We start from the raw sequence: 22640 nt of genomic DNA on the forward strand, positions 1-22640 counted from the left end.
GAAATCAAAAGAAAACAAAAAACTGTAAAATGCCCATAACTGGAGTTTATTAGCAACAGGTTAGAAAGACATTTGTTGGGAATTGTTTACACACAGTTGATTGTGCTCTTGGGGAAAAGTAATTAATTTCATTTAATCAATTCTTTCTAGACTTACTTTCTTTTGTTTCTACGTCTTTGCAGTCTTTTGAAAGACATACTTAGTCTTTGTATGAGAATTCAATGAGAAATCTTTATGTTTTGTATGAAAGGCAAAGTTTACTAAAAATCTAATAGAAATACAACTCTGCTTTGCTTCTCCCCCCAAAACAAGTGGCCTTAATGCTAAAGTAGAAAAAATACTAAAATACTGAGTAAAAACAAAGTCTTTGATGACTGGGTACTAATAGAAAAAAAAAAAATAAAAAATGAAATGCTGCTGGAAATCACAAGCGTGTGTGGAACACTTATTCAAGCATTTCAACAAAGATGATACCTGTTCTTCAGTAAGAAATACACATTTTCAGATAAATTCAAGGCTGTCTCCAAGCTTTTCCTTTTTCCTTCTCTTTTCATTCTGATCCCTGGAGGCGGTAACGTTATCGATACAGGTATGCTGGGGGTGCCACCCGTGCAGCTCACAGTTCAGCAGTAAAGCTGAATGCCCTTCGAAGTACTTCAGAAAGGGAAAAAAAAAAACTCCTTACCTTATAAAACCTAATGGATTGAAGAGCAACAAGAAGGAATTCCCATCTAAATGCAAATCAAGGCAAACCCATTTTGAATGCAAGAGTAAGCTACAAATGGTAATTTTCCCACCATTTGTTACTGCTACTTACAATTACAGTTCTACACCAGTCAAGTAGTTAACAGCTCTTCTCTTGATGAGCTGTCAATGAACAATTCAGATTTTTTCCAAATGTATGTCATAGATATGCTTATTCTGTAGCAATCTGTGCAAAGTTAATTTAAAAAACTGTTTATTTTGTTGGTTTAATTTAGTCTGGTTTATGAAGTGGAGAGAGACAAAAAATATCAGATAAAAAGTTTTCATCTGCTGGTTAATCTGTGAATTAAACTCCTACTTGTTTTCTTCTAGAGTGTCATAACTGATACCAGTGGCTTGCAACAGCTGGGAAGGCTGAAATCAGCGAGTCTGGGATCAGGATCCCATCCTGAATCCCTTCCATATTTAAAAATGTTAACTGTGTGGTGAAAAGGATCGCTGTAGGATGACAGCCTGAGAGTCTGTTACGTGCATGGAGAACACGGTCAGTCCCAGTGCAGAGCTCTGGGCCTGATTCTGATGCAATGTCCTCCTTGCCTCAAAAAACTTGGAGTGAAAGGAGCAGCTGTGCAGGAATTGTAGTTTCTACCATTTATTCTAAGGAATCTCTGTTCCGGCACCCAACAAACAACTAGTAAGGAAGGGGATGTCTCATACAAAATACTGGATTCAAGTGTTTTCTTCCTGTACCTGGAAGGATTGCAATAAACTTTGCTCTAGTCTTAAAAAGGTTTTGAAATACTAGATGCTGTAATCATTTCAGCACGTAGTAAGTACAAATGAAGATTGTGACAACTCAGAGATTACAATTTGTTTAGAACACAGTAACCAAATCCCAATAACAACGTGTGGCATTGAAAATGAACTTAGTGTCAGCGTTGCATGTTCTCTTACCATGCTCTGTCCCTAATCTGCATGGCCCTTAACGAGTTAGAGGCACAACTAGCCTGCAGCAGGTGTGAAAGTGATGGAACAAGTTGTACCTACTCTGCATGTGTTTCTAATATTGTACGGTGAGATTAAAGATGGCTGTCGTTGCTTCTTTTTAAAACAGCTCGAACCATTTGCCATTGGATAAGAACTCTGCCCGGAAAGGACTTTTTTCTTCATCCTAATATCATCAGAATGTGAGTCCAACAGTTGTCCTAATGGGGAATCTGCTGACATGACACAGTAACTATGCATTGCTTTTACCTTTCAGAAGTAGTAACTAGCCTCCCACTGAATTATATTTGTATCCTCACACACACCAAGAGCTATAATATTAATTACTTCACAGAGTTAATTATTAGTGATCAGGAGTTACAGTTGGGGACCTTTAGTAGGTTTTAATGGATAACGTACTTGGAACAGCAATAACACGTAGCCTAAGAGTGGTTATAGGAGTGCACCAGGAAAGATACTGAAATGAATGATGTGCATTTATACTAAATCTGCACTGCAATTACAGCACACAGTGTTGAAATCTCTTTACCCTGAAGATACACGAACTGAATGTGGAGAGTGATTTCATGTTTTTAGTGGAGAGCCCTTCCTAAATATTTCTGTATGGAAATGAACTTGCAGTTTAATCCCAGGGAGTTCTGTCACTGGCTTAATTGAGAAAAAGGAAGGATTTACAAAACTTCTTTTGATCTAACATCAGAAACAAAGAACCTGTCTTAGACAAGAACAGTGGCCTATATCGCTTTCCTGCTTTGTCTGAGAAAAAATGTTGGTAGCAGTGCCAGAAGAGTTAAGCACTTCTAAAAAAATAAACCTCAAGGAAGTAAACAACCAAGGTATAGCCTAGATCCCCAGCTAAATTCTTACAGAGAAGTCAAAACAGAAGTGGTGAAGAGACAGGATTTGTTTACATAACCTCTAATCTCTAGCTGTATGTCTGATCCTGCTTCACTCTGCAACTCAGATAAGAGTTTTGAGTCAAGAATATCAAAGAGGCATTCTCTAAAGAAGCCTGTGTGGCCAATATTCATTCCCCACATTATGCATGTAGAATATAGGAGGAGACTGAATCGGTATTATCACAGAATCACAGAATTACCAGCATGGCATGTTATTAGTCAAGCCACGATTTAAATTCTGTCCTTTTGAACACAAAGTTCAAAAAAGTTTACTTGTGAGGAACTGTCTAGAGGTTGCTTGTTAAGAACAGTGATGTGATGATAGTGCTATCGCTGCAAACATAAGGATCTCACTCAGTACTGTAATGTGTTCCTGTTTTTTTAAGTGTTCTTGTCTTAAATGTTTATATCATATATGCTTGAAAAGATAGGCTTTAGCTTTTTTCACACGTGATCTCCCGAGTCTCTTTGAAATAGGACCTCTCTCTTATCACACTGAGATGGCAAGAGGGAAAGGAGAAATGATTGCTGGAGAAAGCTGTAGTAATCAGCTCATAAGCATTACAGTCGATATTTCTGAGTGTGACAAACATACCGTGGTTTCATCTGTTTGTTTTTAATAATCATAATAAAACAGATTAAGCTAAATCATTGATTAAAAAACAGGTAAGCATTAACTAATTTAAACAGGATGGACAAGAATAAGTGTGAGCCCACATTTACCTGGGGCTTCATCCACAGGCATTGAACACAGAAGGATTATTTGTGTTACTTAAGCATTTACTTAAGTACTTTTGCTGGATTGAGGCCACAGTACTGCAGAGTACTCTATGGAACAGAGGCCACTGAGAATAACAGATTAAAAAAATACCTGGAGCCAAATCTGATATGAATAAACATTTACTATGCACCATTTTGCTTTCTTCATCCTAGTGTTGTATTTCAAAGCCTCAACCATGGATAGTGACTTCAGTGTGCAAACACTTATTACACCAGCTTTCAGTGGTGGGGTTTTTAAAATCTAAAATGAAACACCTTTTCCCTTACAGAGCCTGAGGGTAATTGATATCACACTTCAGGTTTGAGTAAACTCTGCAGAATTCCAGTAACCTATTAGTAGCCTACTGTTAAAATGGAATTTTCATGACCATCAGCAGCTCTGAAAGCCTGGAAGCAGAGACCTGGAGCCTAAACATTAGCAGAACAATGCAGGTGAGCATTGGAAGAGTGCTTTGCTGAAAAATAGGGACAGTCTTCAGCTCACAGCTGAATCACCCATGATCTCAACAAAGCTGTAAGAAGTTTATGTACATCTGGACTGAACAAATAATTCACTCGGTGGCACGAGCTTCACAAAGGAGCAGATAACTGCTGCCTGAACGTGTAGCAAGTGAGCTATGCAATAAGTAGCCGCCTTCTACAGAGCTTATCATGATGAGGATCTCCATAGTCAATAGGACAACAGAAGTATTCAAAAGCTATCTCAAAGAGGCAGGCCAACGTCCTTCAACACAGAGCCCATGGCTAACTTGTAATCTCCAAATAAATCAGCTTTTGACATAAAATTATTCTTCAGATGGCACCAAATCTGCATAGCTTGAGGAACCTGACCTTCCTCTGAATTACTTCCAGACCTACTGCTGATCACTGCGGGCATAATTGTGTGCTGCTTCTCCTTTATTCTGCATGAAAGAAGTCTGTGATGATAGCATCGTGCAACAGCTATCTTCCTTCTGTCATGCATGCTTTCCCTATGACAACCTCTTAACCAAATTGTTCCATCACGCCAGTTGTTCCATCAATGCCACTGAAACCAGCTCCTCCAAGGTACTGGTTCTGTGGTTTGGCAGCACCCAGAAGGGACTGAAGCGAGGACTTTGCCAAGCAAGAAGCACATCAAGTGCTTCAGCTAAAAGTTTTATGACTCCGAACATGAAGAGATGTGGAAACACCGATAAGGCTTTTCCCTGTATTCCCTGAACCAGAATCGAAAAGAATTCAAATTAGTTCCACACTAAGGACCTGGGCTATACCTCCAGCAAGCCAGCCACTGTGCTTGCATTACTGCAGTTTGTGCATTAAAAAAAAAAAAAAAAAAAAAAGTATTTTTAAAGTATTTTTATAAAAGGATACAAAAGTATTCGTGGTCAGTGGATGTGCACAGTGTGCATCTGGTGAACACTGGGTTCGTAAGCACATGCTTAGATACAGTTGGTAGTTAGATGTCTGCTGGGAGCTGGAATTATTCCTTGACATGCTCCCCAAGTTTTTTATATTATTTGTTTTTACTTTATTTTTTTATTTTTTTTTGGTTTATCCCAGGCCCTCAAAATAGGGAAATAAAGGATTGTGTTCACAATTCATCGGTCTGTCTGAGGAGACCTCTGTATTAACGTGGCGTGGTATCTCCCAGTTACCAGCAATATGAAAGTGGGCTGCTTAAATTGTCCTTACAGGTAAAGTAACAGCTGAGCTGTGAATGAATGTAGCCCTTCTGAAGCCAACAGAAAAAAAAGCACACATTTCAGTACAGTCAGGATTAAAATCTGTTTAGAGAATGTAACATATATCAATGATATGTATTGCCTACACACAGATTGCATTGTATATAAGCTCTTTGGAGATGTCTCTGAGTTTCTGAAGTGCATTTAAACAGCTGACTAGAAATTCAGTGTCTGTTTCACCTAAACAAAAACAAAAATGCAGTTGAACACTAAACTAAATAATGCTCTCATGGGTTTGAGATTAAAGCAATTGTTTCTGCCTAGATGGTTGTATTTGCAAGTTTTTCGAAACCAAGAGCATCCCCTTTTAAGGTGAGACGTTCTGCAAGCCTTGGACCTTCGTATCAGGACCACGACCTCTGTGCTGTGCTGTCTGCCACAGAGGGAGCCAGAGAAAGGGCTCACAGAGGAGCGATGGCAGCGCAGAAGGGAAACTGCTGCTGGCTGGGCAATCCCAAGAGCCTGCTCTAACCTTGGCTGTTGGAGTTAAGCTCAGGAGTTTTCAGCTGGGCTCTTCTCAGAGGATGCCCAAGTAAGGCCTTGCAAGCGAGAGACACGATGGGGCATTCTTGAAGGAAGGGGAGCTGGTTTGGCTTTGACATTTCAGTGGTTGTTATATTCATTTTTAGTTTGTTTTGATGATATTTTAAGCTCTTGGGAAAGGCACACCACGTTCAGAACAGATGCCTGGCTATAGATCTCCAGAAAAAAATAAAATAAAATCTGTATTTATTTCAGGTTGTTAATTGACTTAGGTAGACATTATATCGATTCCCATTTTTAAAGTAATTTCATGGTTAGTAGTGGTAAAAACAAGTGAAAATGAAAGTTTGCCTTCCAGCACACAACATTAAATCCGGGGCATGTGTGTGTATTTACTAATCTGCATACAATCAGCAGGACAGAATGTCCTATGGTAATTCTTCGAAAATGATCAGTTTTCGAGAACGTCTCAACTATTTTAAAGCAAGCTCTGAAATACATAACTTAGAAAAGCAGCCTACTTTACAACGATCTGTTGTGTAAATATGGATGAGCTCTGGAAATGAGAGGTTTCTATACGTGCTCATAGTCTGTAGTGTTAAAGCTTGTTGCTAAAGCTTTTCAATACACCATGCTATCTGTAGTCAACTTATCTTAAGCCACTCACATCTCCTGCTCTGCGAATATCTGACTTCTGTAGAATGTGTTCATTCTAGCTTCTTCTAGCTTCTGGCATTGTGTTTTTTTTCTTTTTTAAACTCCTTGTTTTCCTTTACAACTCTGTAACTGAAAAGAGAGGAGGAAATCTTGAATTCAGAGAACTAGAACAGCAACAGCCATGTTTGGGGCCATGAGGAAGGACTGAGGTAATCATCCTTTCCTTTAAAATGCAACCCCTGTATCTGTAAAATCTTGGATGATGGAAGAAACTACCTGATGACCAGCTTGTATTATGTCCTTTTGTACCGGAGTGGTGCCCAGTGACCTCTTGCTGTCTCTTTCTGAAGACATATTCCAGGAAAGAAAGCTGTGTGCTCTTTGTAAAAGCAATTCCTCGCAGTGCTTCCTAAGGAATCGGCTTGGGCAGCATCCTGCCCTGTGTGCAGCGTGTCTGTGGGGATGTACTCTTGAGGGTTGTCATCAGTATGCTTAAGGGAAAGGGGCAGGAGAGGAATCTGATGTCTTTCATAAGCTATTTCTTCATCAGTAGCTGTTTTCCCCACCTCTTTTTCCATCCTCTGCCTGCCCATTAGCTTCCTTTCTCATCTCCAGTACTTGTGCTGGTCATTTGTAAGTGTTTTCACAGACAATAAAACTTGTACAATGACCCTGACAGAGCAAAGTGGCTTAGCATGCACACAGCCCTGAGTGTTGTGGTACTGCTGACTCCAACCGGACCACCGACATGCTGAAAATTAACCCCACGTTGAAGTGCTTTCCTGGATCGAGGCCATCACGGCATTGACACAAACCAAACCAAAACAGCACCTGAGATTCGGCAACACAAACACAGCAACCTCAGCGAGGCTCAGCGCTGTAACCTTCAGATTACCTTTCCTCAGTGCCCTGACATTGCTGGCTGTGTTATGGCTACACTTAAAATCTGGTCTGCGAGTGCGTACGGGAAGTAGTGCTTAGGAACAATCCTCTTCAAGCCAATGCTTACAGTTTTAGAATTTGCCTGGCCTGTTTTGCTAGATCGGGCTCCTGGACAGTAAGGTCCTCGGGCAAGAATCGTGTTTCTTTTCCTGCTGAAATCTTATGTGCTCACACACCACAAACTAACAATTTGTAACTTTTTGTTCCAAGGTGGGAGGAAGGCTTTCTACATGCTGCAGATGCCCTGGCTTGTGCAGGTGTAAGTGAAAAAATGTGAGAGTTAACATTTTCAAAAATCTAAGGCATTAACCTTACCATTGACAATTAACTGTACCCCTAAATATGCAAAAAGACTACATTGAAACCCCCTCTCTTGGATTCCGCCCCCTCCCCTTCCTTTGCTGACCCTTCTGCCTCTGCTACCTTTGCTCTTTTATCTGTTCAGGAGTCAGACTTGATGATCCTTGTGGGTCCCTCCAGCTCGGGATATTCTGTGATGCTGTGCTCTAGTGATTACTTCACCGTTCTACACTTCAGCTTACAAGCTCCATACAGTAGGAGCTTTGTTCTTTAATTAATCAGAAAATAAGCTTACGCATACCTTTGGCATTGTACAAATCATTATTGTCTTCCTAAAAACGTCTTCCACATGGCCTCGCCCTTAATTCCAGCTAAGAATGCTGTTGTGAACAAGCTCACAGAATAAATATTTTGCATTCATTTCACAAGCACAATGGAAACATTTTTCCAAGCTGCTGCCAAGATGGTATCTAGTCCTCTTCTGAGTCAGCAGCCCATGCAGCTGACTTTCAAATGGCCAAACTTGGTTGATTGTTATCTTAAAAGAAAAAGAACACAGACACAAGCTGTATTTCTAAAGAGCTGGATTGCTTTCCTCATGCATAAGCAGACAGTGACACTGAAATATGAATGCTGCAGGAAAGGAGCTGTACAGAAGGGAGAGCTGCTTGCAATGTCCCCCTTATTTCGCCCAACCTGAACGGTTTCCTCCAGTCACAGAGGAAAGGACGAGGCAACGCTGTGAGGAAGAGAGAGAGGAATATTGCTGCTTTATGTCGTCCGTGCCCTTTTGGTATCGACCAGCTGTTTACATTCTTTATAGCTCTGTTGGCTCTTGAAGACAGTGTATCTAAAAATACAATGCAGACAAAACCAGGCTAAAAAAGATGGGGATTGATGAGGAACTCGTAGAGTTCCCACCCAACGATCCCAGCCTGTAGCGTATTTTTGCTTATTCTTAGCTGGATTTTCCATCCAGTGAAATACATAAGCGGGCATGGTGCAACAGAGAAGGTTGAAAACATAATTTTTGTCTTCCTACGTTGCCAGATGGAGTTGGTAAGAAACTGGCAGCGATCCTCTATTAAGCTGCACCTATATATTAAGTCACAAGGTGTGTATCAGGCTTGTGATCACGGACAGAGCTCGCTCCTGTAAGAAGTTCCAATCTCCTAGCAGAATAACAGGATGCTTATTAAATTAACGAGTCTAAAATGGAGAGGCAAACTGTGACTGAAATCAGTTCAAAGGTAAAAGCAGGCTGTAAATCCTAAACCACCCTCTCACACCATGTTACTTATCGAGAAGCTACCTGTTCATATAGGTACACGAAGCCAGGTGCTTAGTTTTAGCCTTTTTATACCATGCACAGTGCAGGACACCAGTGATAAAAGTAACTTTGCTTTACTCCACGAACTTTCTCTTCAGGATGACAGGGTCATGAGTTTGGTACTGATGTAGATAGAAGAAACTCACAGATGCTCTGGTTTTAATTGCCTTAGCTACTTACAGCCTTACGAGAGCTGCCCAAGCAGCTGGGATTTGATTGAACTCAGCATTTTGGCTACTCATCCCTTCTACCTAGCCTCTCTCCTTTTGATCTAGCGCTAAGAGGAACAGGAATTATAGGACTTCATGCCGTTCAAATAAATTCTCCGCAGAGGAAACTCATAGCTGGTTGATTAAATTAGCTCTATAGAAAAAGCCACAAGCTGACACAGACACGCATTTCCTCGGGGCAGAAAAGTTTATGCAATATCATTTCTCTACATCCTAAGATTGATTGCCATGAATCCGAACGCTGCAACCCGAATACAAATACATGAGGAATCCAGGGTTACAGGAGGTCGTGACTGCACATTTTTTCTTCTAAACCAAATAAGTAGTTTTAAAAAATGCGAATTAACCAATAGAAAATTACCAGTAAGATGCTTTTTGCATCTTTTAAAAGGGGAGAAAATACCAGATATGGTACAAAAGGCAAGACTGATAGGGGTAAAGGGACAGAATAGAGTATTATTAAACTGGGAGTTGTAATTAAGTAGGAGTGTGGTAGAGCTGAAGCTCTCTGCTTTTGTGAAATTCAATTCTGAGTGAGTTCACTGGTTCGTCTATTCCTAGCATCCCGCTGAAGCTCACTATGAACACTGTGGGCCTCTCTTCAGCTCAGCGGAGCCACCCTGATGCTCTGTCAGAGCAGACTGAAACCAAATCTGGTAGGCTCAGGACATTTTTCCATTAATATCGCATATAATTGTTAGGCAGTTAAATTACACGGTATCAAAAAGCTGTTCATTTCCTAGGTTTGCAACTAATTACTTGCATGCCAACTGTTGGACGAGTATATACCACTCCTAAATTAAATGCACTTTCACATGGACAGCAACAGTTGAGGAGGGAGAAATGTTGAAACACAGATGGCTCGTCACAGCCCAGAGGATCCATTAGAGAACAGAATCATCTCCCAGGAGGAGCGCTGGTATTAAAGCACTTAAAACTAGTCTGGACACAACACTGCCAGAGCCTTCTTACTGGTAAATGACAGCCTTGCTGGCTCTAATTTTTATGATCAGTTTACTGTGGTGTAAATCAAAGCTGAATCATAGCAATGCCTTGGCACTCGTATATATCCTTAAACCACATGAATGCTGAAATAGGGAGTTCTTGTATATTTGCAGACTGGATTCCATTTTTTTTTTTTCCCAGCCTATACTTTTTTTTTTTTTTTAAACTCAGCATCAGAATCAAAGAACGTTTTCTGTTCTCTTCATCAGATTTAAATCTCTTTAATCAGCCAGCTTGATTATGGGAGCTCTGATAGGTGGCATGGCTTTTTTGGAGAGAGCCAAACTGGAGGACCTGCTGCACATCTCCTGGTTCCCAGGCTGCCTGCCAGCAGCAGGGTGTGATGTAATAGCCTTTCACGCCGAACAAGTTACGAGCCCTGTTTTTGACTTTACTACATTTTGGCTAAGAAACAGCATGAATAGCCTCGCAGAGAAATGCTCCTGTTTAACAAACAGGCAGCTGCTGAAACAATCTTCCCTTTCCCTCTGTGTATCTGTGATTGGAAGGGACAGTCCCACTCACAGCTTATACCTCTCCTCTCCCATACACTGGAGCAGCAATAACTGTAAAATGGACTCTTCCAGTCTCTCCTGTGTCCTACATGTGCAGTTTTAAGAGGACTTACACAAGCTTAGCTTAAGTCTCAGACAGCCTTCTGGCTGAGATGCCTTCTTTTTAAGAAACTTCTGGGAAATTACCAGGCTTTCGAGAGCAGTAGTTAAGTCTGTAACCGTAAGGAAGGGACCATTTGTAAGTGTGTTCTGCCTCCATTACTTCTTCAAAGCAAAGGAAGCCCCAGTCCTGTTTTTCACCAAGAGAGCTCAGTTTGGAGCTGGCATCTTCTCTCTGGCCTGGACGCTCCTCATGCAGGGAAAGAGGAAACTCATAAAGGCCAGGAAATGCTGGGCCACAAAAATGCTTGTGTTTGCAGGAGACAGGGAATACTGTTATTTTCACGGTGTCCTATGTGTCAGTGGAAGAAGGAAGGCCAAAATGAAAAGGATCCAAGCCCACTGAGCCCAACCTACTACATTCCACGTGGAAACAGGGGCAAAGCGGAAACAGGGAAAACACGTTCGCTATTGAATTTGCAACCTCTCTACATTCCTTTCATGGCTAGTAATGTCACATTAGAGAAGAGTTATCATTCACCACTTAACTGCCTGAAGGTTACACAGGCCAAACAACACAAGGCCAAAGTACAGAGTCATGAACTGCGTGGCGAAAAATCAAGTTGCTCCTTCCCCATTTAATGTGGTGCCCGCTAATCTTTTGGGATGGCTTTGATCTCTTATCAGCTGAATTTCTCATTCTAACCTTCCAACTCAACCACCAGGAACACCTACACGCCCAGGGGAAAGCCTGGAAGAGCTGCCACGATGGTCAGAGGCTCATCACATCTAGCTCTGGGCACCTAACAAGAACACTCCAGCTAGAAATGTATCACCTGGACTCACCCTCTGTACACTCGGTGCAAAGGGCTGTTCAACCCACTTAAGATCTGATTTATCCTCTGCAAACGCCTCTCTGACATACAGAGACAGCCAGAGCTACTCTACTCCCCGCTTAAGCAGCTCACATAGGTTTCTAAAGTTAGGTGGGATAAATCCAGGCCTTAGTGATTATCACAGATATCCATTTAGCATGGGGTTAATTGCTTAGATTTGTATTCTGTGTTGAGGTGATACTCGTAGAAGCAGCATCTCCCTCTGCTCAGGCTTAAAAATCTTGGTGAAACGCAAGCTAAGTGCTATTGAAACAAGAAAGTCCTGATTATGTCTGCCGGGAAATAAATATTTTGATTCTTTCTTTCACGTCTTCTCTATTATTCAACAAATTTAACTATTCACTGCCACAGTCTCAGACATAAAAAACGCATACACAATCAGCTTCAAATGCACGCTGTTATAAAAATGGGTTTAGTTCCAAGTCCTGATATGCAAATTCCTGTCCTCATCCACTGTTCTGTTTGGTTTGTTTCTGGTGTTTGATAATACTTCCACCTCTGGCCCCACGGATTCCTCTTTGCTATTGCAATATGTACGGCAATCATGAATAATTTATAATAATTCTAGGATCTCACACATTATCATCACTAATTAAACAATGTAATGAGATTTAAGTTGACAGAGCCCTGCAGATAAGAGTTCCTTGTTTCAGCTGTCAACATGAAAGCTTCCCTGTCATTACACTGAACATCTAACAGCATGTCCACTCCGAAGCCATTTATCAGATAATTTATAGTGTTCTTAAGATATTTGGAATCGTTAAGCCAAGAAACAGTGATCTAAGTCAACAAGAACTTGAGCTTGTTGTTTTTACAGATCTGTTTATGGCATTTGCACTGTGAAAACAAGCACTTGTTAGCGCACAACTAAGAATAAATGAAATGTCTGAAATGCAGTATTCAAATCGGGGTTGTTGGCCTACTGCTGTCATATTTGTGAAGGAATGCCAGCGAAATAACTTACAGGGACTGAAAGACACGACAGTCCTGAGCGAACACCCATCAGCTTCAGCTTTGTGCCCTTCTGCAGAAACTTAGCTTTTCCCTCTGAGCAGTTTCTCCCATTAGGAGAGCGTGACAAATCTTTCTGTGGCCCCTGTTGAAAATTAAACGTCAGCGGCTTTGTTTGGTTCCTCACTGATCTGTAGCTGCTGACATTTGTTCCCAAGTAAAACAAAAACCTAACGAGTCACTGGCAGCCCTGCACGCTCACTCTCCTCAGATATAAATGGGAGCAGAGGATACAAAACCAAGATAATCAGGTGTTGGACATCCTATGTATGTTATATGAATTTGTCTGTGTCTTTTGAAAAGGAGATAATTGAGTCCAATATATTGAGTTTTCATCCAGATTCTCTTGTGTACAGATACACAACCACAGCAGCTGATAAATACTTGCCAAGAAGTCTGTTTCTTCTTTCTGGTATCTTCATTTAACTTCATTTAACTTCACATTGTCCCAGTCAGCAAATAAAAACACAATAGACTTTTCAGTCTTTCAGCTGCTGCAATGTCCTAAGATTACGTTGTTTCCCCGTTTCTGTTCTGACAGGTACAAAGACTCCCCTGTAGCTGCCTAACAGAGAAAACCACATTCACATGCAAATAATATGACTGATAGACTGAAGCCTACCAGACGTATATTTGTGTCCTGCAAGCCCTTAAGTTTCACAGTTTGTGTATCCCAAGGCTACTTCTTACATGAAAAGGCAGCGAGTAGTCTGGAGAAGGGTTACTGCTGGAGTTCCTGACTATAAGCATAGGATTTATTTTATTCAATACTTTTAATTATTTATTTTTTTGCATAGCAGCAGAACAGAAGGTCTGTGTTTTGCAAGGAGAGTTTGGCTTACTTAGTCAAGAAAAACAAAGGTTGGCTACAGGTACGACAGGACGTAACGAGCAGTGAATGAAAACATCTATTATTTATAGGAGCAAATGGTCATAAGCTGCAAATGAAAAAATGCAAGTCAAAAGCCAGAAAATTCCTAGCCAGCAGAGAAGGGCTCCCCAAATGAGGGACTGTGCTTTACTGGATGGCTGCGAATCACTTGCAAGTGGTATTTGAACCATTAAGAACCACACAGCTCAACAGCTGCAGCCGCTACTGGGGAGCTACTGACACAGAAGCAAAAAGGTTGGGGACTGCTGTGTTAGCATGTCCGCAGAATTCCTGCTTTAAAAGCAGTCAGTAAGAGCTGGAATGAAACAGAACTTGTAGCACTTCAAGCGGGAAACAGAGCTCAGGAACCTTTTTGTTCTCTACGGTTCTAGATTTCTAGATACAGAAAACATCAAAGATTTTACTTTCTGAGAAAGAAAAAGAAGAAAAGCCGGGGAAAGAGAAACACACGGTAGTTAATTCTGGAGAGAGGGGAACTTTGAACAGATGTTAATGCAAAGAATGAACGGGAAAAAAGAAAGAGCAAAAAGGCAGAGGAGTGCAGAAGAAGAGAAGAACAGTGATGCCCCTGAGGCTCAGGCTCGCCAAAGGAGGGAGGGAGGAGGCACGACAAAGGCGTGCAGTGCTGCTGTTGCAACAGAGAACATCAGAGGGTGGAATTTACAGTTCCCAGGAACTGCTGCGTTCATGCATTCCCAGGAACCGAAGACACTGCTCCTGTGAAGACACCACCGCTACCTGGAATCTGCTTAAATACCCTGCTGGTTCTGCCCTTCTTCCTCGGCTCTCAGGTGGGACAGACGGCATGGTAGCAGTTAGTGCCATCAGACAGCAGCTGCCCCAGTCATCTCAGACTCCAGGGACAGCAAGAACTCAAAACCCTGTAGCTCCTACTGTGAATTTCTGTTTGATATGCTCTCCTTGGCTGCTAGACCTCTCATCAGCTCTTTTTAAGAGAGATGGAAGACCAACCTAAATAAAATTTTACCCTTCTCTGAAGTCAGATCTCAGCAATGTGTTTTGGGCAAAAATTAGTTGCTATTTGGTTAAATCACAAGAGGAGCTACCACCTTAGGATTCCTCATGCCTTGTCAGCCAGACACTGAGATGCCAAGACAAGTCTGGAGTAAAAGGCGCATGAAATCGTTCTTGCCCTTCCACAGTATGGGCACACAAGCTTGAGCTTGTAGTACAAGAAACAATTACACACGACACTGTACATTTTCCAATGGAAAACTGGACACAAGTTTTACTCACAGTTTTTGAGGTAGCACAGGGAGATGGTGTCATTATAGGAGGCTTGGCTGCGCTTTGGGAGGGAGGCAAAGAAAATCTCTGCCCTGTGTCCGGAGGTGAAGAACAGTGAATCCGTGTTTCTAGTCTCTCGGGCTCATGCTTATAGGATTCGAGAGGAAACGTGGGCTGCTTGGTCACTTGTGTTGGGGTAGACGGAGAAGAAGAGAGGCCAGAGGCTGTAAAAAAGAATAATTACTAAATCATTTCCGAAGAAAAAGCAGATAGAAATCTCAGCTTTACAGTAAACCTGTATTTTTTACATCACTTTTCAGCAGACTAACAGCACGTATCTCACCCTCCCACTTATAAAAGGGAATGGCTCTGCCTTCCCATTAAAACTTTTTTAATTATTCAGCTGGGTGAACCGCATGACCCATTATACAGGGAGGCGTAGTGGCAAGATAAGAGAGCTCCAAGTTTGTGTTACATTAACCTCCCGTCTGGTCCCTTATTTCTAAAACGATCCTAAGCAGTGGTGTTCCTTTCTTGTCACAATTTTAATTCTCCTGTGAATGCCAAGATTACCTCTATCTCATAGGAAGTCGCTCAAGAGCTTTAATGCTCGCTTCTTCATTTTGATTATGCTAACTGTCACACCCAACAGTTAGAACAAAATTAGGTGCAGAGGCAAAAAGAAGCAGGGTATATTTCCCATGAGCTTCAGCCTGCTTTCTATAAAGCTCCTGGCAATGCCTTTATACAAACTAGAATTGTTTTCAGCAGCCTTTGAGGAGAAAGACTATTCTTATCTTTTTGCTTAAAATCATTATCAGCAGGAGATAATTTGTCTTGTGAGCATCCTGTTTTTATTTGACACATGTATCTACCCCAGCTGTATTTTAGGTTATGTTCTTAGGGCAGGTCTGAGCTGTGATCAGACAGGTAATTTAAGCTGTATTTATTCCCCGTTTAAGAACAAGCAGACATCTACATCCAATTAGAAAATTCATTACAACATCCGTGTTTCTTGTTATAACATACACATACATGTCTATGACATAGATCTGTTTGTGTGTCAGCAAACAAAAGATGACTCTCTTACGCCAGCATGAGCAGAGCTTCATATTTTTAAGTAGGCTATGGGCACCTGTATGATCTCTGAATTTGGTTCTCTTCCTGTGCTTCCAGAGATCTGTGTAGGTAATCAGTTAGTCCATAGTGGATTCAAGTCCACCGACAAGGAACAGACAGATAGCTTTTAATACGCAGAGAATCCCAAGCCATTCCAACAAATGCTTCGGAACAATGCATCTTCATGGCAAGTTTGGTTCAAGCTTTCAGGGTTTCACCAGAGACTTTTGCACACCTCCATTCAAACACTTTGCACTGGTTTACACTCAACCTCTGCTGGTTCTTGCTTTCAGCCTAGGGCAAGGTGTATTAGTACAGCTCACTTTATTCCCAAAGCACTTCTGTAATCAAATGTCTGATTCACACCAAGAAGCCTGGTTGAATGAACCCTCGGGAATGTTTTTCTATCCTGACTTCCATTGATGACCGCAAAGGATGTTCGCTACCTCTCAGTGCCACTGTTCTACCCCAGAAGACAGCATGTTAAAGGAAACTTTGTATTTATGGGAGGTAAGCAATAAAACTCATTATTAACTAAGATGCTAGAGTCAGAAGACTAGCAATCCAGCTACTCAGGAAGGGATTTATTACTTGAAGAAATAATTACTCCTGACATATCTAGGAATTAATGAGGAATTCAGGTAACGGTTCTTTTAATATCATTGTTCATTAAAAACAACCTTTCTTGGTGGCTTTTAGATATGAAAAGACATAATAGAATCGCTCATCAGGAAACTCAAAATGATTAAGCTCTAAGATGTTTTATTTGTAGTGGTATTAGTGTTGTAGTGTGATATATTTTTTCAAGAAAATCCTAACTCTCACTGAAAAATTTTAGCTTTATTGGAATCAAAAAGGACCCCATATTCACTCCTTCTCTTCGTTACAGAGACTTGCAGCTCTGCTGATCAAGCAGCAGTAATCACATATCTAGTGGAGAGTGGGTGTTGTAGGCAGATAGAAATGTTGGCTAATGTGACATGCCACAAGGAGAGGCAAGAAGAAATGCCCTGGTTGTTTTGAATGTCCTTAGCTTCGACTGATTTCAGTGAGGTTGGGGAGTGTTCCATATGCTGAAGGATTAAAAGGACAGTTTTTGCTTGCACATCTAGATAAACAGTTCTGGGGAAGATGCTCTTATCTTCTGTGTTTTTATGGGTGTACAAATGTTTCCTAAGCACTTAGATTGAGGTTTGAGGTGGATGGTAGCTGTAATTGTTGCAAATGGAAAACCACTAAAAGGGAGAAAAACACCATTAGATCTTAAAGTCTTACTACCGGGGATGTGTTCATTATGTGCTAATGTATCAGCAAGTCTACAGAAACGATTTCCAGTATCAGCAAGCTCTGCCAAAAGAGTAATTACCAGACATAAGGGAACCACATATTCACAGCCCTAACAAGGCTGGCATACAAGCATAGAGGACAGCTATAGGACACAGGAAGATGTGGATCAAAGGAGACCAAGGAAGTAACATCTCTTACATCTCATGAAAACTATTGTCGCCTCATTATAAATGTGTAACAGCACAGCCAGGAAAAGTTCCTTACAGACACCGTGGCTTCCATTTTATAACAGCGTTCACTGATGGTGAACTTCCTCGTGGATGGCAGCTTGGGAAACTTGGCATGAGTTTTATAGATGACGAATGTCTGTGACTCCAGCAACTTCACTGAGAGCACTTTGATCCTCTGAACCGGCTGTTTCTCCTAGGCTCTTAAAACATAAGTGCTCAAAGCGAGGCACATTTGAGATTTAATTTTTCTATGACTCAATTTCCTCAAAGAGATGGAGGGAAAGTCATAATTATTTTGCAGGGAATTTGATTAAATTATGTAATTAGACATTTTCAACATTTGCTATTTAAAAGCCTCCCTCATGGCATTATTGTGGTATATATTTTGTTTACACTTCTAGAATACTGAGATGGAAGGAATAATCCTGTAGGAAATGTTAAATAGCTTTATGATTGTTAAAACAAAAGACTTAGCTGCTATGATACAGCTCAGTATCCTAAACCCTACAAAGAATTTTGTGAAAGCCTGTGACATGAAAGGATGAAAATTTCTAATATATCCCCAAACTACAATCAGTTCAGGAGTAACAGAACTTTGTGTTAACTTAATCCTATTGAACTGCCTTCTAAACAGATGGCATTGGTGTAAATATATAGGTACATGTATTTGCAGTAGCTGCACTTGTCTATGACAGAAGAAACTGTAGAGACAAGATACATCGTGTATCCCAGGGCTGAAAACAATTTGTTTTTAAGAAAGTACATGTTAAACAATTAGGCCAGCCACCATTTCTAGACTTTTCTATAATGTAGCTGAAAAAATGCAGTATGTATCTAGGATTTTGGAGAAGAAACAGTCTTTGAGGTTGCCTGCATACTCCTCCGGTCCTGATAAGGAGATGAACTGACATGCCAAGTAATTATCTCTAATGCTAATGCTTCTTTCATCAGACAATGAAATGACTAATCAAGTGTGGTATTTTCATGTTAGCAAACTAAATAACTCTTCCTTTTTTTCCATTAGATTAACAAAACAATTTTAGACAAAAAGGAGGAAATTCTAGTAGATTAGGTACTATATCACTGGTCAACAGAAGGTTTTATCCCATGTTCTTGATTGTCCCAGTCCATTTTTATAATATAATCACAGAATATCCCAAGCTGGGGGGACCCACAGGGACCATCGAGTCCAATTCTTGGCTCCACACAGGACCACCCCAAAACCAGACCCTGTGTCTGAGAGTGGTGTCCAAATGCTCCTTGAACTCCTGCAGCTCAGCGCCATGCCCATGTCCCTGGGCAGGCTGTCCCAGTGCCCGACCACCTCTGGGTGCAGACTGTTTCCCTAACCCCCAGCCTGACCCTCCCCTGTCCCAGCTCCATGCCGTTCCCTCGGGTCCTGTCGCTGTCCCCAGAGAGCAGAGCTCAGCGCCTGCCCCTCCGCTCCCCTTGTGAGGGAGCTGCAGGCCGCCATGAGGCCTCCCCTCAGCCTGCTCTGCTCGGGGCTGAACAAACCAAGGACCTCAGCTGCTCCTCATACGTCTTTCCTTCCAGACCATTCACCATCTTTCTAGCCCTCCTTTGGACATTCTCTAATAGTTTTATGTCCCTCTTATATTGTGCCACACAAAACTGCACATGGTATTTGAGGTGAGGCCACACAGCACAGAGCAGAGCAGGACAATCCCTTCCCTCCAGCAGCAAGCCATGCCCGATGCACCCCAGGACACAGCTAGCCCTTTTGGCTGCCAGGGCACACTGTTAGCTCACATTCATCTTGCTGTCAACCAGAACCCCCACATCCCATGGGACTGGCTCCCCACATCCTGGCTTCTCCCCAGCCTCTCGTTCCCCAGTCTGCACATTATAACCAGGGTTGCCCTTCCTATGTGCAGAATCCATCACTTGCTCTTGTTAAACGTCCTATTGTTGGTGATTGCCCAGCCCTCTCTAACTTGTCAAGATCTCCCTGTAAGACCTCTCCACCCTCGAAGGAGTCAACAGCATCTCCTAATTTGTATCACCCACCAACTTATTTAGTGTGCAGTTGAGTCCTACATCCAAGTCATTTATAAAAACATTAAAGAAGGCCCTAAAATGGAGCCCTGTGGAACCTCCCTAATGACTGCCTGCCAGCCTGAGTAACCCCATTTGCTATAACCCTTTCAGCCTGACCCATCAGCCAATCGTTCCCCCGTCATATTATGCACTTGTCTAGCTGTATGCTGGATATTCTGTCCGGAAGGATACTGCGAGAGACACTACTGAAAGCTTTACTAAAATCCCCAAGAAATCACATCTAGTGGCTTCCTTTAACTGGATGGGTAACCTTGTCAGAGAAGGAAATAAACAGTCCGTTGTTTTGCTTTTTTTCTGGTTCATCTTGCCATTTAATTCCTGGTGGCAAAACAAGTCCAAAAAAAAAAAAGAGGATAACTTTGTGGTCTCCTTACTGATGAGTTGTAAGTCCTAATGTTTGTGTAATTGAATATGCATATGAATAAAAATAATCTCAAGAGTATACAAATGTAGTGCTTAATTGAATCTGTGTGAAGAAGCAACCTACATATTATAGGGTGTCTTTACTCTTAGAATATGCATGTTTGATTGTAACAGAGCTAAATAGCACTAGGGTTAATTTTGATCAAAACAAGGCAATTTCCAGTTGTCCTCCCCTATGACAGTATTGTCTCTGATGGGAGGCAGCAATGGCCCAGCATTCAATTCTTTGCTTTTATTTGCACAGCCTCAGCTTGGATCTCGCTGCACATCACAGGTTGGATGCAAGAGCTCCAAGAAGGTACTGCTGTAACAGCAGAGCCCACAGCTTTGGCCCAAGATAGCATGCAACGTTAACTGGCATTTACTTAGTCACACGCATACAAAAATAATGCTGCTACCTTCCCTTGCTTCTTGAGATATGTGCAACTATTTCTTTTAAATAAAGCCCTTATTTTGCACGGTATTAAATTCTACATCCACCTACTTGGGCATTCGGATTCACAGCAGCCTTCCACAGATACATAACAGGAAAGGATAAAGCGCTCCATTGTCAGTCCCATACTCCCAGGAGAAGAAGGGTGGCTGCCCTCCTGCATTCCCCGGGTGACACCCACAATTAATTCTGTCACCTGCATTTCATGCCTGACCTGGCAGGATGCATCTGGTGGTTTCTGGGAGGAAGGATGCTCACAGCCCAGTGATTCCTGCCAAAGCCTCCCTTTTATTTATCAGCAGTGCTGTGTGGTTCTGCCCAGAGCTCCAACCAGCCCCTTTCCAGAAAGAAAAAAACATCCTCTGCCCCCATGGACCTTTGGAGCCTCCTGCCCACACGTTACGTTACTAGAGATTTCAGGGATGAACTAATGATCCTTCACAAAAGGGTGGGTCTGGACAGAGCTGCACTGCCCTGTTGAGGGTCCAAAGGATATAGCCAGCAGCCTGCTGTCAAACATTTCATTTGTATTTATGCACTTAAGATGGAGTTGCTAAAACGTGAAAGTTACTGGCAATGACAAATAAATCACTTTCACAGTTTGCATCTTCTTAGGGATCACACGTCGGTATTCTCTCGTCCTGTACATGAGCAAGTAAATAATGCCATTGCTGACAATAAAAAATGGCTTTCCAGGTTTCTACATAGAGATGTACTCGTTTACCATTTAGGATGAAACATCTCAAAAAAAAAAAAAAAAAAAAAAAAAAGGAGGGAGGGGGGAGTTTCCATTTGCAGTGTCTCCAAGTGACACTTTTTGTCTGATTCCTTCCCAGGACAACATCGTCCTTTCATTTGCATTCTTCAGCTGGCAGTGAAACAGAGAAGTAGGCAGGCTGTGGCTGTTGAATTTTAAGCAGTCAGAAGCACAAGTGAATCCGAGCTGAGCCTGCTGTTCATTAAGCTGATTCACTCTTCAGACACAATACTGTGTTAATTTTGACACATAAGCAAATTGATGCAAATTATGTGAAATGAAGTTTAATGCCACTTAATGGCAGTAAAACTATGAGCCCGTAAGCAGGTAAATGGCTGTTTCTATTCAAGTCGTGTTGGTGACATTGACACTAAATGTTGTAAAACACATTAGTTAAAAACAAACCTGAAAAATAATCTTATTAGTTATTATATTCTGAAGTATGATGGAGCAGCATCTACCCTAGCTGCATTTGCTTCTGTCTTAATGAAGCAATGCCATGGCTCTTCATCTGGCTGGGGCAGTGTTCAGAGAGAGACTTGGTTGTTTTCAAAATGATATTAATAATAATAATAAAAAAGGAGTAAAATATATCCTTCAAATCACTGCATGAGCAGCCTGGATCAGTCTGATGGGCTCCCAGCCACCTGGGATCTCACCTGCAGAGCTTCCCTGTCCCACTGCAGGCGCACCCTTGCAGCTGGTTTCTGCCTCATGGTGCCTCAAGCTTTGCACTTTCTAATTTATTCAATTTCAAATTTCAAAGGGACCTCAAAGCCCACCCAGTGCCACCCCCTGCCATGGATAGGGACCCCTCCCACCAGCCCAGGCTGCCCCCAGCCCCATCCAGCCTGGCCTTGGGCACCACCAGGGATGGGACCGCAAGTCCCTCATACAGTCAGGTTGGTAACCAGGTAAGTATGAACCCTACACTTTTCCTCTTGATTTGTTGCCCAGGCACCCTCTATTGTCCCCCATCCAGGACAAAACACTGGGCCAGACAGACTTTTGGTCTGAGCTACCTTTGATGCCTTCATGTGCCACGGACCGGTATCATATCATCAGGCTGCACCAAATGCTCTGCAGCCCTGAGGATATTCACCGATGGGGCAAACAGAGAGCACAGGGAGCACTTTCAGAGATCCAAACTCCCACATTGATCCTGTGCTTTCATGCTTAGTTCATAATAGTTATTCTCCCCACCTAGATAAGTTTTGTAACTTTTTTTTTTTTTTTTTTTTTTTTTTTTTTTTTGCATTGCCTGTTTCCAACAGACTTGCATTTTTCCTATATTCAGCAGCAAAAATTATATCAGAATATACACATACACCAGGGAGCCTTATTGTCAGGAGAGACATGGCTGTTAAGGACTGTGAACTGGGGCTTTTGGAGCAACAGGCAAGCATCAGAAAGTAGTGCATAGGATCCCGAGATCTATACACTTACGAATTTGCTGCTTTTCAAAGAACAAAACGTTCCTCACAGTGTGATTTTTCAGGTTCTCATGGGCAGGAAGTGCTGCAGCTGTGACTGAGGTCTCAGCCTGGTCTCTAACTCTCAGCTTTCTGTGACCCCTTCTCCTTTGTCTTGC

At 41.9% G+C, this 22640-nt stretch overlaps 1 protein-coding gene across 3 annotated transcripts in view; it reads right to left on the minus strand.

Annotated features, from left to right (window-relative positions):
• The window catches only part of PRKAG2 (protein kinase AMP-activated non-catalytic subunit gamma 2), a 209317-nt gene that overhangs the window by 51387 nt on the left and 135290 nt on the right, over nt 1-22640 (minus strand). For all 3 annotated transcript variants that reach the window (XM_032180954.1, XM_032180955.1, XM_032180956.1), the window contains exon 4: nt 14731-14945. In XM_032180954.1, the coding sequence (XP_032036845.1) occupies nt 14731-14945 (215 nt within the window). The remainder of the gene's footprint in view (nt 1-14730; nt 14946-22640) is intronic.

Source organism: Aythya fuligula, chromosome 2 (assembly GCF_009819795.1).
Source record: "Aythya fuligula isolate bAytFul2 chromosome 2, bAytFul2.pri, whole genome shotgun sequence".
NCBI classification, from domain to species: Eukaryota; Metazoa; Chordata; class Aves; order Anseriformes; family Anatidae; genus Aythya; species Aythya fuligula.